The following is a 17736-nucleotide window of genomic DNA, read 5'->3' as shown; positions in this document are numbered from 1 at the left end:
AAATGACTCTTTAAGAAAGTGAAAGACAGACAGAGCTCACTCCATGAGCATGCCTGGTGGTAGGGTTACCATAGGCAGGCAGTAGGGTTGCCAACTTTCTAATGGCACAAAACCAAATATTCTTGCCCCGCCCCTGCTCCGAGGCCCTACCCCGTCCCTTCGTCGCTCACTCTTCCACACCCTCACTCACTTTCACCGGGCTGGGGCTGGGGCTGGGGCGTGGGAGGGGATGAGGGTTCTGGGGTGGGGCCAGGCATGGGGGGTTTGGGTGCAGAAGGCGGCTCTGGGCTGCTGCTTCTGGGAGCTGTGTGGACCCAGGGCATGCAGGGAGCCTGCTTTAGCCCTGCCAACTGGACTTTTAGTGTCCCAGTCAGCTACGCTGTTTGGAGCCACCAGGGTCCCTTTTCAACCAAGCGTTCCTTAACTTTTGCATGGCCTGACCCTTCTCTGAATCATTGCAAGGCCACGGCCCGGAGCCCTAGGATCCAGGCCCCCTACTCCACTAGTTCTTTCACTATTTATCCAGCAGGCAACAGCTTCAACCAGTGAGACTGAGGGAGCCCCACAGAAGAATAGCCCAGAGCCTGATGCTTTGAGCACTTCTTGTGAGGGGTGTCAGATCTTTGTTCAATTCCCTTCTCCCACGTGATCGCTGGTGAGGACTCTCACCACTGGGCTAAGCATTATGAGGGAAGTTGTTGCCGTGATTTGTGCGATGTTTCCTGAGGGGCCCACCCTGTTAGGCAGTCTCTGAGCACACCCACCAGACCGGGCCCCACACGCAACAGGGCTGAATACGTGGTTTACCCCAGTTTGAGACCTGCTCTGTGGTTCAGGCAGGAAATAAGCCCCAGGATGACTGCACTGCACATGCCCAGAGGCAGAAACATAGGTGCAGAGGGAACTTCTACTGCAAAAATTTTAGGGGCCAAGTTAGTTTAGGTTCCACCATGATTCAGTGGGAGTTTTATGCATCACACTGATCCCAAAACTGGGACTTAGGCACCTAAAGCAGGGACATAGGCACCTACCTTCTTTTGAGCATCCAGGCCAAAGTCGTGAAGGTTTGCAAGATACTCGAGCTGTGGTGAAGCATGCAAAGAAAGGCCCATAAGACAATTCAGCAGTCCATGCATGGTTTGGATAGTGGCAGAAAAAACAGCATAAAGCCACACACTGAATGATGAGGATAAAAAAAAATACTAAGCAGTGGAATTAGACAGGTTGCCTGAGGGGGAAAAGACCTTTCCTCACCTCAGCGATCCTCTGGGAGGTGCCAAGCCCAGGGGAGTGTGCCGAGACCCACGCTTCCTCTCTCATGGAGTTTGGTGCCTATGTCTGGGCCACAGGGAGGCACCTCCCTCTGCTTGGGACTCTCAGCTGTGAGCCTGCCCGTGGGGTTAGGTGCCTACACCATTTCATTCACAGGCAGTGGTGGCCCTTTACAGTTTCTCAGGGAGCCTCAGGTCAAGTCCCGTCAGCAGCTGCAGGGGAGAAAGGGTTTGACTATGGATCTGGCACTTCTCCGGTGAGTATGCTGGGCTCTGGGCTGGTCTGATGGGGAATCTCCCAGTCTCTCCTGTTGAATCAGTTGCACGCTGGATAAATAAATAATTTAAAAAAGGCATTGGAGCAGGAGGACTGGCTCCTGGGTCTTCCCGCTGAGTGCACTAACCCTCAGGCTAGCGTCAGGCTCATGTTTATGTGCTTTCTCTTTCATTATTAATCTACAGCAGGCCAAGGGAGCCCCACATCTGACTATCTCATAGCCCAGCAATTAGGGCATGCCCCTGAAAGCTGGCAAATCACTCAGCCACCTCTGGGGCTCCCCAGGCGAGTGCCCTGATCAATGGGCTAAACGTTATGAGAGAGCACCTGGTTGGCTCTTTTGTGTAAGCTTCCCTATAGGGGCCTGGCCCAGTAGGTGGGCTCTAAGCTCACGTTCCAGACCAGTTAGGTGGTGGAGAGCCTATCTCTCCCCAGTTCCTGACTTGCTCTGGGGCTCTGGCTGCCTGGCGTGGGGCTGCAGTGCAGCGCACGTGAACAGGCAGAACCATTTGCTGCAAAAATTAGGAGCTAAGCAAGTTTAGGTGCCTACAGCGTTCAGAGGTAGTTGGGGCAGAGCTTCTGGGATTTGAGCTCCTAAAGTGGCAGTAAGGTGCCTAAGTCCCTTTTGTGAATCTAGCCTTTGCAGTAGCGATCATGAGATATTTCTAAACTGCAACTACCTGCATACTTTCCCTGGTCCCTCATGTCATACACATGATTCATACTCCCTGCGCAGTGGGATAATGTTGATATTTCAGACCAAAAGAAACAAATTGGAATTCTAGAGGCAAGTCCAAGAATAAAGATTTTATTAGGAAATGTACACCCTTCTGAAATGGTTTGCTTTACTTAAATAATCTGCATCTCCCTCATTCAGCTTCATTAATAGCTTGGCGGTGTTCTCTCTCCTTCCAGTGTTCCTAGAGTCTAAAGGGATATCAGTGAGGAATCCTAAATCATTTAAAATCATTTATTCCCCTAATGAGTACTGTGCTCCCTGGCTTTCAGAATTTTTCTTCACACTTCACTGAAACATTTGGTTGGATTAAAAAAAAAAGAGTGTAAAGAATTATAAAGCTTATTCAATTTAACCAGATCCAAAGCGCATCAAAGTTGGAAAGACTCCCTCCGACTTTGACTGGCTTTGGCTCAGAACCTACACAGAGGAAAATATAGATTAGGTCAAATTTGAGTGTAACAGCCCTTTAATCCTCTGGATGTGATAGATATGGGGCCACTCCTTCAGCTGGTTTAAATCCACGTAGCTCCATTGAATGAATGGCAATCCCCTGATTTATAGCAGCTGAGGCTCTGGCCACAGTTTCCAGTCACATATATAAAAATATCTAGCTCTTATGCAGCACTTTTCATCAGTAGATTCCAAAGCACTTTACAAAGGTGGTCAGTATTATATTCCCTTTTTACAGATGAGGAAACTGAGGCATGGAAGGATAAAATGATTTGCCTATGGTCATCCAGTAACTGAGCCGGGAATAGAATTGAGGCACTCTGAGGCCTACACTGATAGTCTAGCCACTAGGCCACACTGCCTCTCCCATAGATGCATCTGTTACTGCATGCTACATCCTCTTAAGAATTCATTTGCCAAGCTAGCTAAATGCCTGCACTCAAAGAGTTAAGACGACAAAGGGTTTTTTTTTTACTCTACGTATTCTATTTTAGAAATTGCTTGAATGTGAAATGGTTCAAAGCTCCCATTGAGACATTCTCTGTTGGTGAAACTCTGTGTCAATCAGACCCTAAATTTGCAGAAGCAGCGCCACCCCAGCTAGGACCCATTTGGAAGGGTTTTCTTTAGTTTTCAGGTTAAAAGTCCACACATAGGTTGGCCCTCTCTGACGTGTTTTGTACACGGGACATGGGTACACACTGCGAGTGTCCTGTTTGTCAGCAGGAATGGCCTTGATGAAAATAACAGGCATGGCTGGAGTCAGATCCTTCAGCCTGGCATCCGTCATCATCCCTGTCTGCAGAGGAAAGAAGAAAAGGTTTTAAATGCCTTTGAAGAATGCCAAGACTTACCACCAACTGGGTCCCCAATATGCACGATCATTTATAGCCTCCCGCGCCTTCCACAGCCTGTTTCCTGCCATGTATTACTTCCTGACTGTGCCCTTTTACAACTTCTGCTGCTTGTGCCCTGGCCCAATGAAGATTATATTATATCAAAGTAAAGAATCAGACAGATCTAACCTCTGGACATCTGACATCTCACCCTCCCTTACTCCTGCACCAATCACTTTCCCCAGGTTAGATCCCTGCTCCACTTGAATTCCTGCGGACACACAGCACTGCTCTGTGCAGATGCCCCCTCCTGCCATGGCCAGAGGGAAGAGATGATCCAATTTGCATGGCTGTACACTGAGCATCTCAAATACTACGTTTGGTCTGACTAGAAAAGACCTCAGGAATGATGCCCAGTGTCAGTCTGAGGAGTGACAGCCATGAATGTTTCAGTGCAAAGTAAACATGTGACTTTGGTCAGGTGAAAACATCTTCTGTTAGGGGTTAAAATATGCATGGAGGTGCCAAGATCATGTGTCCAGCCACTTTCAAGAGCTGCCTCTCTCTAATGTAGCTTATTCAAAGAGAAAAGGTGCAGTTATATCCTGACTCTGTTCTTACATCACAGGATCCCCAACTCCCCCTCCCCCTGGACCAGGATTCTGACTCTAAGATTGGGGGACGAATCCTGAAGTCCCCATGCAGTGGTTTTTCAATCTTTGACCTCACTGGGCTCTTTGCTGGAGAAAAGACTAAGAGCGGCTTCAGGATCTGGCTGTAAGATTGTAACCAATGGGCTTTTATTGGCTATTGCTCTTGAAATGTGCTACAAACAAACAATGGCAACACTCCAGTCACATCCTGGAGAACATGACCCCATCCTGCAGGGCTGTGTCCAGCAATGCCCCTGGCCTCAGACAGTGAGGAAATCAGTCCTTCCCCCACATCACCAACACCCCCCTTCTCTGGCCAGGGGCAGCTCTAGCTTCTTTGCTGCCCCAAGCACAGCAGGCAGGCTGCTTTCGGTGGTGCACCTGTGGGAGGTCCCCGGTCCCGCGGATTCGGCGGCTTGCCTGTGGGTGGTCCCTGGTCCCGTGGCTTCAGCGTACCTGCTGCTGAATTGCTGCTGAATCCACAGGACTGGCGGACCTCCTGCAGGCAAGCCTCCAAAGGTTGCCTGACTGCTGCCCTTGCAGGGACTGGCAGGGTGCCCCCTGCAGCCTCTGGCTTGGAGCGCTGGTGCCTGGAGCCGCCATGAACACCTGATATCAGACACAGGATTTATGCACCAACATGAGCAAACTCCCCATGACAATGGGATCGACTGGGCTGTCAGAGTATCTTTCCCCAATCTGAACCTTAGAGTCCAAAAGCTGGGGTACCAGCATGAATTCCCCTAAGCTTAATTACCAGCTTAGATCTGATAAGCTGCCACCAACCGGGACTTGGAGTTCCTGGTAAACTCTGGACCCCCCCAAAACCTTGTCCGGGGACCCCCAAGACCCAGACCCTCTGGATCTTAACACAAAGAAAGTAAACCCCTTCCCTCACTGTTGCTTCTCCCAGATTTCCCCTCCCTGGGTTACCCTGGAAGATTACTGTGATTCAAACTCCTTGAATCACAACACAGAGAAATCAGGTTTGTTTCCCCCCGGCCTTCTCTTCCCCTCCAGGTGTTCCCTCCTTGGGCTCCTGGAGAGATAGACAGATTCAAGCTCCGTGAATCTAAAACAAAGGGATTCCACCCTTCTCCCCTCCCTTCTCCTTCCCTGTTAAGTACAGATTCAATTCCCTTGAGCCTCAACAAGGGGAAAAAATCAAACAGGTCTTAAAAAGCAAAACTTTTAATAAAAAGAAAGAAAAAAGTAAAAGTTGTCTCTGTAATTTAGATGATAAAAGTACAGGGTCTGACAGCTTATAGACACTAGAAAGAAGCCTTCCCCCCAGCAAAAATACAATTTAAAATACTTACAGCAAACTACACGTTTCCAAATACAGAAAACAATCAAAAGACTATAACCGCCTTTTCTACTAAATACTCACTATTCTGAATATATAAGAGACTGTAGCAGGGAGATTGGCAAGAAACCTGGTTGCACATTTAGTCCCTTCCAGGACCCAGAGAGAACAAAGCAAAACCCAAAAAACACAAAAAAAGGCTTCCCTCCACCGAGATTTGAAAGTATCTTGTTTCCTGATTGGTCCTCTGGTCAGGTGTCTGGTTCACTGTTTGTTAACCCTTTACAGGTAAAAGAGACATTAACCCTTAACTATCTGTTTATGACATGGGCTCTGCTCTCATACACTAAACTAGAAAAAAGAGTGTGTCAAATTGCAGTGACTTTCACCCTGTGAAACCCATTGTGGTTGCACTGGGTATTTCCAGGGCAAAATCTGGCCCAGTGTTAAACATATCTTAATAAACTTGTATTTGACCAATGGGAAATTATGACGCCTTCCAGAAATAGGAAGGGGGCAGCTTATTTATATTGGCTCTGAGACAATGTCCATAGGGACCCACAGCTGAGCAGGCTGCTGCTGTTTGGTTTTTAATATAAACCCTGACTCATTAGCTGTATACAAAGCACAGCACTCAAAGGGGCAGATAACAGATCATTAACAAGAAGGGAAGCACCAAGGGACCTGTGAGCTCGCTAAGCCCTTGGCGATGAGAAGGGGCTCTGGGATGCTCATTCTGAACCCTGAATGGGGATTAGTTGAGTCGCCTCAAGGGCCCTGCCTACTAGAAAAGCCTTGGCTCCTACTACCCTACTACCAGGGATGCTAATGGAAAAGCGAGAATACGCATGAGCTATTCTGATGGAGAATTGTTTGTAGTGAGTGAGTCTCCGGTGTCCTCTGCACAGAACAGCTCTGCATCAGCAGGTTGCCATGACCCAGCAGAGGAAGCTAGTATGTGGGGATTATGTCAAACTGGCTGGTTTGCTTCCCCCACTTTGGTCTCTCAGGCAACTACTGTCCCTTCTTCCAACTGTAAAATGATTTATCTAGGAGTCCCCTTCTGGGAACAGCTTCTATAACTGCCTGATGCAGGCCAGAGAGAGGGAAATACAAACAAATATGGAGTAGGAACTCGTACCTCACTCTGCTACAGGGACTGCCTCTCCCTGAAGATTAGCTTCACAGATTATTTTATTTCAAATGTTCCCAAACCAGAGTCATGTGGTGATACTGAACCTATCTAGTGATTTATTCAGTCCTGGCAATAAGCAAAGTAAAGTAATCACTCTTGCACATGCCCCGGTATCTTAATTTACTGTTAACAATACCATTTGTTATAAAAAGATAGTAATGATAATACCGGACTCTTATGTAGGCCTTTATATTTCCAATGCTCTGTACAAACACTCACTAACCCTTGCAACTACTCTTGAGGGTGCTACATGGCAAGTGTTGTTATTGTGTATTATTTTTACACATATCCTTTTAATTTGTTGTGACTGGATTCTTATCAGACAGGTTTTTTATTGATGGCAATAATGGAAATAGATTTTCCATGAAATATTCCAACCGTTTTTAGGTTGACAAGGGTTTCAATCTCTCTGAGATATCTCAAATGCACTTATCCTTGTTCTATCTCCGGGCTGGTTTTCATTTGCATTTTTATCTCCCTGATGATCAGAAATGAATTCTGCTTTGAAAACAACTGTCCCTAACTGTTAGCAAGGTGCACTTGTTACAAAGCAGCCCTGGGTGTCCCCAGAGACCCAGACTCTCGGATCCCAATGGCGAACTCTTCTTCAACAGCAATTTGATCTGTTCTGCCTTCTCAAAAGCTAGTTGGAATGGTGACAAATTATATTGCCACGTGTCAAGGTTCTTCCCACACTCTGAACTTTAGGATACAGATGTGGGGACCTGCATAAACATTTCTAAGCTTAACTACCAGCTTAGATCTGATTTCGCTGCCACCATCCAGATTCCTCAGTCTGGAACACCCCCTTTCCTCCCAAAACCTTCCCCTCCCTGGGTAGCATTGAGAGACTTTTTCACCAAGTTCCTGGTGAACACTGATCCAATCCCTTGGATCTTAACACAAGGAGAATTTAACCATCCCCCCTCCTTTCTCCCACCAGTTCCTGGTGAGTCCAGATCCAATCCCCTTGGATCTTAAAACAAGGAAAAATCAATCAGGTTCTTAAAAAGAAAGCTTTTAATTACAGAAAGAAAGGTAAAAATCATCTCTGTAAAATCAGGATGGAAAATACTTTACAGGTAATCAGATTCCTATAGCCCAGAGGAACCCCCTCTAGCCTTAGGGTCAAAGTTACAGCAAACAGAGGTAAAATCCTCTCAGCAAAAAGGAACATTTACAAGTTGAGAAAACAAAAATAAAACTAATATGCCTTGCCTGGCTATTACTTACAAGTTTGAAATATGAGAGACTGGTTCAGAAAGATTTGGAGAGTTTGGATTGATGTCTGGTCCCTCTTAGTCCCAAGAGCGAACAACCTCCAAAACAAAGAGCACAAACAAAAGCCTCCCCCTCCCCCAAGATTTGAAAGTATCTTGTCCCTTTATTGGTCTTTTGGGTCAGGTGTCAGCCAGGTTTCCTGAGCTTCTTAACACTTTACAGGTAAAAGGATTTTGGCGTCTCTGGCCATGAGGAATTTTATAGTATTGTACACAGGAGCGCTGTTCCCTTCCCTTTATAGTTATGACACCATGTTACACGGGAATGGGAGCCCAAAGCAAGCTACAAACCAGTGGCTATTAGCAGTAGAATTAAATCTTTAGACCAGTGCATGAGTTGCCTTTCTCCTGGCTGTATCTAGAGGCGCTGCTAACACAGCACCATTTGCATGCCATCATGTTGAGGTATAATTGACTTGATATAATTTTCTTGGTTTCTTTACAGCCCCATCCACACTGTTTTGCTGCCTTTTAATTGGATGTGCCTCTGACCTCAGGTTATACAGGCTGTGTGTGTGAGGGGTGAGATGATATGTTGGGTGCATGGGTTGGTGAGACATGGGCAGGGCAGAGGCAAGGGGAGAATCCCATTTCAAGTTGGGGCAGGTGAAAGTTATCAGCACCTGTTGGTTTAGAGTTCTGCAGGAGATGTACAGGGGGGAGAGACCTGTCCCTTGGCCAGGAGCAGTCCTAGCCATTTTGCCAGCCAGGGTGGAAAACATTTTTGGTGACTCCCACCCTCCTACCCGTCAAGTGGCTGAGCCGAAAAAAGAAAAAGAAAAAGAAACAGAGGGGGAAAAAGTGACTACTCTGCTCGCCTGCCCGAGAATCAGCCGTGCCTTGTGCTCATGTGTCTGTTCAACGGGCAGAATCCAGCAGTGGGGTGGATGCTTGATTTGTGCTACCCAAGTGGGAGAGAGTGTTTTGCCCTGGGTTGATTGTAGGGTTCAAAGATGGATAGAATGGGGTGACCAAGTTAATTCTACATCAGATTTACCACAAATAACAGCCCATGTATCAGCAGAGGCTGAGAAGTATTCCCTCTGAATCCACCCTGAGACTCTGGGGCTCTCAGCTGCAGTGAGAGCACCTAATGTGGGTGCTAGCACAGAGGCCATGGAAGTAGAGCAGCATTGGTTGCTGGTATCTGGTGGACCAGGTATCTCATGATTAGCAGAGACATGAGCCTTCAGTTCATGCGATTCAATGCACAGGCAGCTGCCCACAGGAATGTATCATCCATGATTTACTGGGGAATGTGATTCCAGATCTTGCTTGTATTACGGAAGCCTGGATGGGAATGCTCCTGGCCCTGTTTGACTAGCGTTTGTCTGGCTAGGGCCTCAAATAGGTGAGGAAGAGTTTGGTTGAGCTGTTTGCATCGGTCTTAGCCTTTGGGATGTGCCCCATTCTAAACATGCACTCGTAAGGAACTATGAAGGTGCATGGGCCACCTCACCATCCCCATGACTCCTCTCTAAGCTCATTATCAGAAGCATGTAGCTAAATGCAGACTGTGATTGCTCCTCCTCAGGGTGGACCCCACCACAGGGAGCCTTTGTAACTCCCAAGCTGGTTTACTGCTGTGTGCTTTACATGGAACTACTATGGAGGCATCAGCTGGTGCTGAATGCAGCAGTCTGTTTGTGAAGGCAACAGGAGGCCATGAGCGCGGAACACCATTGCTCAGTGCTCTCTTCGGTGGCTGCGTATTTGCTTCCAAGGGCAATTCAGTGTGTTACGTATGTTCTGCAAAGCACCAAATGGAGTAATGCCCAGTTATCAGAAAGATCACCTCTTCCACTCTGTCCCATTGTGGTGGTATTATTACAGTCCCCTGGGCTGGCATCACTGTTGGCTCCTAGGAGTAAGCTCTCTATGGCTAGTTGCAGGGCATGCAGTGAGTAGATCAAAACTCTTAAAACAGCCTTCCAAAGCATGCGTCTAATCAGCTTCCTGGCACCATTAGCCAAATTCTCTGCAGAAACTCTGACTTCAGTGGAGCTACACCAGCAGGGAATTTTGTCCCCTGTACAATCTAGTGGGTTTGGCTTAGTTTACATCTGGCTGTTATTTATAGTTATTGATTTATAAATGGAAGGTGCCCAGGTGTGAATACAAATAGATATAGTAAACATCTACAGAGGAAGTTTTTATCTTCTTCTTCTGGACATAAAATTGGAGGTATCATCTTAAACATGAAATAGCTTTTCTAAAAGCAGCGAAACTCCTCAAAATACTTACTCTAAATACCAGTTGTCATTCTTATCAGAGGATAATTTTTCAGTGGATATATACCCCAGATGGGCTGTGCATCTGTGATACTAAATCTTCATTCATTAATTTATACTGACCCCCACTAGGATGCAGGTAAATGAATAGCTCCATCAGATGTGGGATTGATGGTTCACTGTGAACTATGAAATATTCAGATGTTCTTTTTCTTTCTTAAAAAACGGAAGTGCAACGCTCTGAGATTGTGAATGGTTCTATCAATGTTCATGTTCAGTGCTTTTCAACTACAGAAAACAAAATAACTGGAAACATACATTTGTAAAAGATGAGATCATCTTGGAACACATCGCTAGAGCTGAACAGAGTTATCTAGATGTCAGAATTAGCAGGAGCAGTTAGAACCATAGCATGATCTGTACATGATTGCAGGGGCTACACTAGCAAATGTCCCAGTTGTGATCCATCAACGCTGCAGCTCCACCAGCGGTAGCAAAGGTGCAGTCTGCAGCCCCGACAGGACTCAGGCATTTTGGTCACCATGTTATCTAACCCTGTATAACTACCAGCAACCATTTCACTACGTTTTCAATAAGGCAGGATTAGAACATTCTTCCCATCTGAGCTGTTCTACAAGGAAGGATCCATTATTCTGTTTTATCCCTCCTGGTTGATATCATTAGTTGAAAAAATTAGTTCCGCAGGCACTTGAAATTTAGTGGTGCTTACCATAGCATCAGGATCTCCCGCCCTACAAAGGGGTCAGGGCTTTTCTGTGGACCCACCCTGTTGGCAGTGGTTAGAACCCTGCACACAGCTGCTGAGAATATTCCACAGATTCATCGTGGCAGATGTATCTTGTTAATTTCACCAGACGAGGAGGGAGGTGAGTGTGAATCTCTGGTCAGATAGAATGCGGGGCAGGGCAAGTGAGGATGCAGGAAACCCCCTAGGAACAGCCAGATTCAGGAAGTGCGCTGAGGTTGGTGTATGTTCAGTTACTGAGATTTCAATTACCAGTAAGGCCAAACCCAGGGAGGAGGTAAGTCTGAGCTTATGCAGTGTGTGAAGTCTTTATCTGGAGCAGGACAGGAATTCCACCTGCTCACAGTTTGTTTGTATTTCTGTTACTGTCAGAATTCCTGGGGTCTGTAGCATTCCAAACTCACTGTGCATCGCTACACACCCTGAGATGGAATGGGACCTGGAGCCTTATCTTTCCAAGTCCCCTTATAGTCACTTCAAGGATGGAAGACTATAGATAAAAAGCCACCGCTCAGCTTCAGGGTGGGAATTCTGAAATGTTCTAGTTCCAAGGATGGTGATCACATTTAGAGCCTTTCCTAATTTCCCATCCTTTGTGATAAACTATTTTAAAGAGAGAAAACTTAAAAGCTTAAAATTCTTCAGAATCCATTTGATTTGAATTGCAAGGTCAGGATGAGATTCAGCATTTGAGACTTCAGCCTCTCTACACAGAATCCTAGTACCAAGTCCCATCAGGGGGATGATCTTCAAGGTTGAGTCTATGGACCTTGACAAGAGCTGCTACTGAAAGAAAAACTTCCCCATGCCAGGGGGTGGAGGGGAGAACTCAGCATAGCTAAGTGAGTGACCCACTTTGATCAGAGCTCACTCACAGATCACTGGCAGCAGAAGCGTAACACAGGCTGCCTAGAGTAAGAGCTGCATGAATCACTGTCATTTAATTCCTGCAAGCAGCACAAATTGTGAGTTATGCTACCACAGATGTGGCAATCTGCAGGAGCAGTCTTGGTGGGAATTCATCATTCTAATAGCTTTCACTCTGCAGACTGAAATCCCAGCAGCTGACAACTGTCAATGGGAATGTCAGTGACAGTTGTTCTTCAGGATTCTGGCTCCAATGCACTACACTGTAGGAGCAATGTGACTGGCTGTGTAGTCACCAAACAATATCTGAACGCTCCTGTGGGTAGGGAATGTGCATACAGCCCTCCAGTCCTACCTCCTATTGACTGATACCCCATCCTGGTCAGGCCAGCCACTCCTCTGCACTAGGACCACTTTCAGATCCCTCTGCACAAAGGCTGTAAAAGATCCCTCTGCACAAAGGCTCAATCCCCTGAAGTACTTTGGTGAAGGGTGTGCCTGAAGACTGATGTATCTTTGGAGCCAAACCCAGTCCCTTCTCTTGTGGGATCCGCCATGGCAGCATTCAGATTAGATCTGTCACCTGGACTGAGGAATCCATGGACACTTAGGTCCAAGCTAAATTGGTAACATCAGCGGGTCCTTGGGATCCTGGGTTCTGGCCACATGTGGAGTTGCATTTTGATCTGTGGGAATTTTCAGGTCTGAGAAAGCTGGTTCCATCCCATTCTCCTTTTGCTACTCCCAGGGCTCCTAAATTGGGCACCAGAGCTTCTCTCCAGCCATTGTTTTCTGTTGAGTTGACAGGCTTATCTGGGGCAGGATCCACTCTAGGGTATTGCATCCCTGGTGTACTTTGGCTGCTTGGTTCTCCAACTCCTGCCTCTGTGACATTACTGAAAGTGAAGCTTCTGTTGGAGGGTGATAAGAGCCCTGGGTCCCCCTCCCTAGCTCCACTCACATCTTAACTCCGTCTTCATCCTCCTAGCTCTGTGCTTTTACAAGCTGAGGTGCTGATATGTTCTCTGGGAAGGGGAGTGCATGTATATCTCATGGCAGAACTCGACCCCTCATCTGGTAAACTGGTACAAGTTATTTCAAATAAGTCCTAGAGTCCCTGGAGAGAGGAGATTGTAGCAAGCATATCAGCACCAGTACAATAACAGTTTGCCTTGTACTTGTGTAGGTCATGTGTGCAGCAATACCATGGCCATGCAGAGACCCTGCAATATCCACATGTGCAGGGATGTCCTGGTCACGTGGAGACTGTGGTCTCTATGAGACAGAATGTGGGCTTCAGTTGTAACCATAAACACCCCAAACAAATAGTGTATAAACTGCAGTGACTCATCTTCTCATCAAGTAATTGCTAAGCTTACCTGCATATCCCAGCGTGCACCTTCCATGAATAAACCATGTACGTAGGCACCCTCACGGGGGGGGCTGCTCAAATCTTCGCGGTTCCTCTTCGTCACATCGCACTGCAGAGTCATTTTATCCAAAGGCCACTCGTTCTTTCGGGCCATGGACTGCATGATGGCTGTCAGGAAAGACTGAGGGTTGAAGAATCCCGCTAGCCACACAACAGAGGGCAAGACAAAGTCTCCTGTCCATGTCTCAAGCTCCTTGATGCGGCTCAGCAGGTCAGCAAACCAGCCAGCCAGGCCAGCCATGGAAGGATAAGCCCTCTTAGTCCAAGACTCGGGCACAGTGTCCAGGAAGATGGCATTCTGTAGGTTCTCCATATCGCTTGTCATTGTCAGCTCTCCCTGGTGGAGAAGAAGAAAGAAGAGGACAATAAGCAGATACACACTACTGAAATGCAGCCACCTCCTGAATGAAATTTGGCAGCTGTATAACACTGAACACCAGCTACCTTTACACAAGAGGTTAAGCTGGGAAGTGTAAAAGAATGCTGCACTCCAGGGGTTGTCACATTTGCACACCGTGGGATCTCTTCATTAATTCAAGATTGTCTTGTGGATACTTCCTACTGCACCCTCCCAATTTCGCACCCTTCTTGCAATACAAATAATGCTTGGTGGAAAAGTAAACAAAAGTAATATGTGGGCAGAATTGCTTTCAGCTAATGGCTATGTCCTCCATTTGCTCCAGGGGCTGTTTTTATTTCTTCTCCAAGGGTGAAGGTCTTTTAGGGCCAGATTTTGAAAAGTGCTTTGCATTTCCCAGCAGTTCCCATTGTTCTGTTTTGAAAATCTCACCAGACATTTGTCAGTACCAAATCACCCCTCGTTCCCCACAGCCTTCTCTATTCTGAATAGTGCAGGTTACTCTGTAGTGTGGGTCTGTCCTCTCATCTTCTTGTGTTGTCAAATTTAATTATTTTAAAACAAAGAAACACCCAACAAGTTAAAATGTGATGCAGCCATGCAGGACTCCTAGATTCTAATATCAGATGGGACCACTGTGAGCATCTAGTTTGGAACTTCACCAAAATAATTTCTGTTTGAACTGGAGCAGAAATTTTAGAACTCTTGATTTTAAAATGGCAGTGGGACTCGGGCAGGCTCAGGCTTCGGTCCCCACTCCTAGGGTCATGTAGTAATTTTTGTTGTCAGAAGCGGGTTGGGGTGCAAGGCAATTTGAGAACCCCTAGTCTACACTGCACAAAAGATCTGCCACTGGCCTGGATCAACTGACCTGGGCTTCAGGGCTATACAATCGCAGAACCCGAGATCTGAGACCCTGCAATGGGGAAGGGTCTCAGGGCCCAGACTCCAGCCTGAGCTGGAACAGCTATTCTGCAATTTTACAGCCCCGCAGCCCAAATAAGCTGGCCTGGGCTGTGCTGCGGGTCTTTTATCACAGTGTAGATATACCCTAAGGGTCTGATCCTGCAAACCCTCCTGCAGGTGTGTAGTACCCACGTTGCTCAGATTTCAGCTGCATAAATATGGCACATCATGTGAGTAAAGGTTTTCAGGAACGAGACCTGCAAAGATGACTGGCCCTGAAGCTAAAGGCAACAGGACAAGTTAAATTAAAGTATTAGAGGAGTCAGGGGCTATTTTCAATTAGTCCAAAATCAACAGGAACAATGTTTTTGCCTTTCAAAGCATATGTGGGCTTTCTTAGTTCCACAGGCACTAAATGCCTGTGCATGTCTCTGTAATGACAAGCTAACTTGGTCTGTGTAAGTAACTGACATTAATTCATCTAGTTAGTTCTGTCCTGTGAGTGTATATTCTCCTGAACTCCAGAAATGACTAGTTATCCGGTAAGAAATCTTAGAAGTGCCTGCTAATTTCAAATATAAGGCCCAAGCACAAATGACAAATCTCTCTTCCTTTGGTATTTGTCATGTAATTACAGAGGAGTAATAGGGCTATGTGTGCTCTGTGAAATAAAGAGCAATTGTGTATTTCCCTTTTTATATTTCAGCTGTTTTTGCTTGCCAGTAGCTTGTGTTACTGTAATGTGCCGACCCACAATTTAAAAATTCAAAATAGAAAAAGAGGACCAAGGACAGGTGGATTGATAATGGGGCTCACCAATGTGAACCTTTAAGGTCAAAAATTTGGATCTGATCCAGATGAGTGGCGGCTAAAAGGCTTTACTATCTAATGTCTGTTTGGTGGAGTAGTGTGCCTCTCACCAATGATACTGGGGGCAGCCATCTCAGCAGAGGCCAAGGACTGAATGGACCACTTCCCTCAGCTCTTCAGGTAGATCCTTCAACTCTGGGTTAAAGCCATTGGCAAAACAGTGGAGGCAATGAAGTTTGGGAGAGAGTAGTCTAGTGGTTACAGCAGGACACTAGGAATCAGGAGACCTTGGATAAAATGTTCCAAAACATGTAAGTCACATAAGAGTCTAAGGGCTAGATTCCCAAAAGGAGGTAGGCACCTAAATCCAACTACAGCTGTTAGATACAGCACCACTGAAGCCAGCAGGAGTTTTGCAATTGATTTTAATGGGATCAGGATTAGGTCCCAGCAGTATGGCAGGAAGGGAGAAAATCAGTAAGGAGTTCACCTGCCTCCACAATCAGTCGTTACTCTGGGTGCAACACTATGCAGGAGCATCAGTCACATAGAAGCTATTCTGAACTAAGGCTTTTTAAACATGAAACACCAGTTATTGTTGATGGTTACAATCCTAACTGGATGTGTCCTATTTCTGGACCAGACAATGGCTTTGTAGTTAGATGCACTCAATGAACTATTCAAAGATTAAAATTAGTCTTGAAATATCCAACTCACCCTCTGTTAGCAGATATTCAGTGAGCAGCAAAGAGGCATACTTTCTCCCAGCAATATTTATTCTACTACAAATCTATGGTCTCTGCTAAGTAAGCTTCCTTTCTCCTCTGAGTTCTGTCAGTATAGATCCCCAGTTGTGGGAGGACAACAAGCATTAACAACTTGCCCAGTAGGGGGTTCGGGGAGTAACAATTGCACAAAGGTTTCACTCCTAAATTGGGCATGAGTCTGAACGGAACTCCAGATAGTAGCCTTATATATCCTAATTGAGACATTCTGATCCTCAGACATGCAGCAGAGGCTGCTTTGAACCAGGGAGAATGAGAAGATGAAATGCAAGAGGCATGAGTTGATGATGAACATGCCCACCCAAAACCAGACAAGTTCCTGGGATGGGGCAGAGAGAAAGCTCCCCATATTGGCTGAGGTTGCCCAACATTATGGTATTGTCTCTGCTACTACACTGCTTTCCTCCTGATTTGTGAGAGAGGTTCTGCCAGCTGAATTGTTGACTCAGCTCTAATTTACCTGCAGCGTGTTCTCTGAATTTCCAAAGATCTTGAATTGTGAGATGACCTGAATGAGCTCCCCATGCTGCCTGGTGTATCTGTCACAATCACACCTGAGGGTAGAGGAGAGCTGAAGGATACATCTCTGCAGATGTTCTTCGGCACTGTCCACTGCTATCAAGTGTCCTGGATATTTTAGGGCATGGTCGCAAGAGACCGAATGGATGGGATTTAGTGCAGGAGGTCAGATAATGATGATCTGGTGGTCCCTTCTGACCGTAAGCTTTATCACCATTGCCGTATTGAGGCTGATATACTGACTTTAGCAAGCTCCAATATATCTCATTCTGATTCTGACGCACAGCATTTACACAGAAGCAGGAAAAAACAAAACTTTGAAAGTCTCATGAAAAATCACATGGTTGATTTATTGACTGTGAGTTCTCACAGAGTTGACTGACCTCTGCACCTCCAGAAACCTGCCCTCTGGTGAGTGAAGTCCACAGTTTGAGTCAGAGAAATGGCAATCTCCTCGCTGCGGGATCTACCTACTAGAAGAGGGGACAGACACGATTCCTGGAGGAGACTGTGATCAACGTTTCCAAATGTGAATGTCTAGTGTTAGGCACCTAAGCCCATATTTAGGCATCTAAATAAGTGATCTGATTTGCCGAGTTGCTGGGGACCTGCAGTTCCCATTTTCCATGTTGGGTAGTCAAGTGATATAACATGAAGGACCAGACTGTCTGGGTCTCTTAACTTATCACACCTCTTCGTGTCTCTGAGATCATTTCTCACAGTCAGGATTATGACTCGGCTGCAGACAGTGACGTCACGTCTAGACTGCGGGGCCAAGCTGCACTGGGCAGTCTGAGCAGAGTGTACAGTCATTTCAACACTGTCTGGAGGCTTCTCTGCCATGGAATCTTTCTATACATCTCTGAATCTCACTCAAAGGGTTGGATTACAACCCTGCTATAGTTTGTGGCAGCGTTTCTGGGGGACGTGCATGTTCTGTTACTGCCTAAACTCTGTTCAAAGCCTTTGTGCTTTAGTTCAGGGCCATTCTTCTCATTGTTTTCCCCGGCCAATATGTAGTAGCTTGCGTTTCTCCACATTAAATCTAATTGCTA

General features: G+C 46.3%; 1 protein-coding gene across 5 annotated transcripts in view; it reads right to left on the bottom strand.

The window, feature by feature from the left end:
- Window positions 1-2921: 2921 nt before the first annotated feature.
- The window catches only part of DNAH9 (dynein axonemal heavy chain 9), a 392191-nt gene continuing 377376 nt past the window's right edge, over window positions 2922-17736 (bottom strand). For all 5 annotated transcript variants that reach the window (XM_030534283.1, XM_030534284.1, XM_030534285.1 and 2 more), the window contains 2 exons: window positions 13251-13640; window positions 2922-3536 (listed from right to left, as the gene is read on the bottom strand). In XM_030534283.1, coding sequence (XP_030390143.1) covers window positions 3309-3536; window positions 13251-13640 — 618 coding nt within the window. In that variant the 3' untranslated portion in view covers window positions 2922-3308. The remainder of the gene's footprint in view (window positions 3537-13250; window positions 13641-17736) is intronic.

The sequence above is a fragment of the Gopherus evgoodei genome, chromosome 15 (assembly GCF_007399415.2).
Source record: "Gopherus evgoodei ecotype Sinaloan lineage chromosome 15, rGopEvg1_v1.p, whole genome shotgun sequence".
NCBI lineage: Eukaryota > Metazoa > Chordata > Testudines > Testudinidae > Gopherus > Gopherus evgoodei.
The sequence above is the reverse complement of the archived record's forward strand: the minus strand, read 5'-3'. Positions and strand labels throughout refer to the sequence as shown.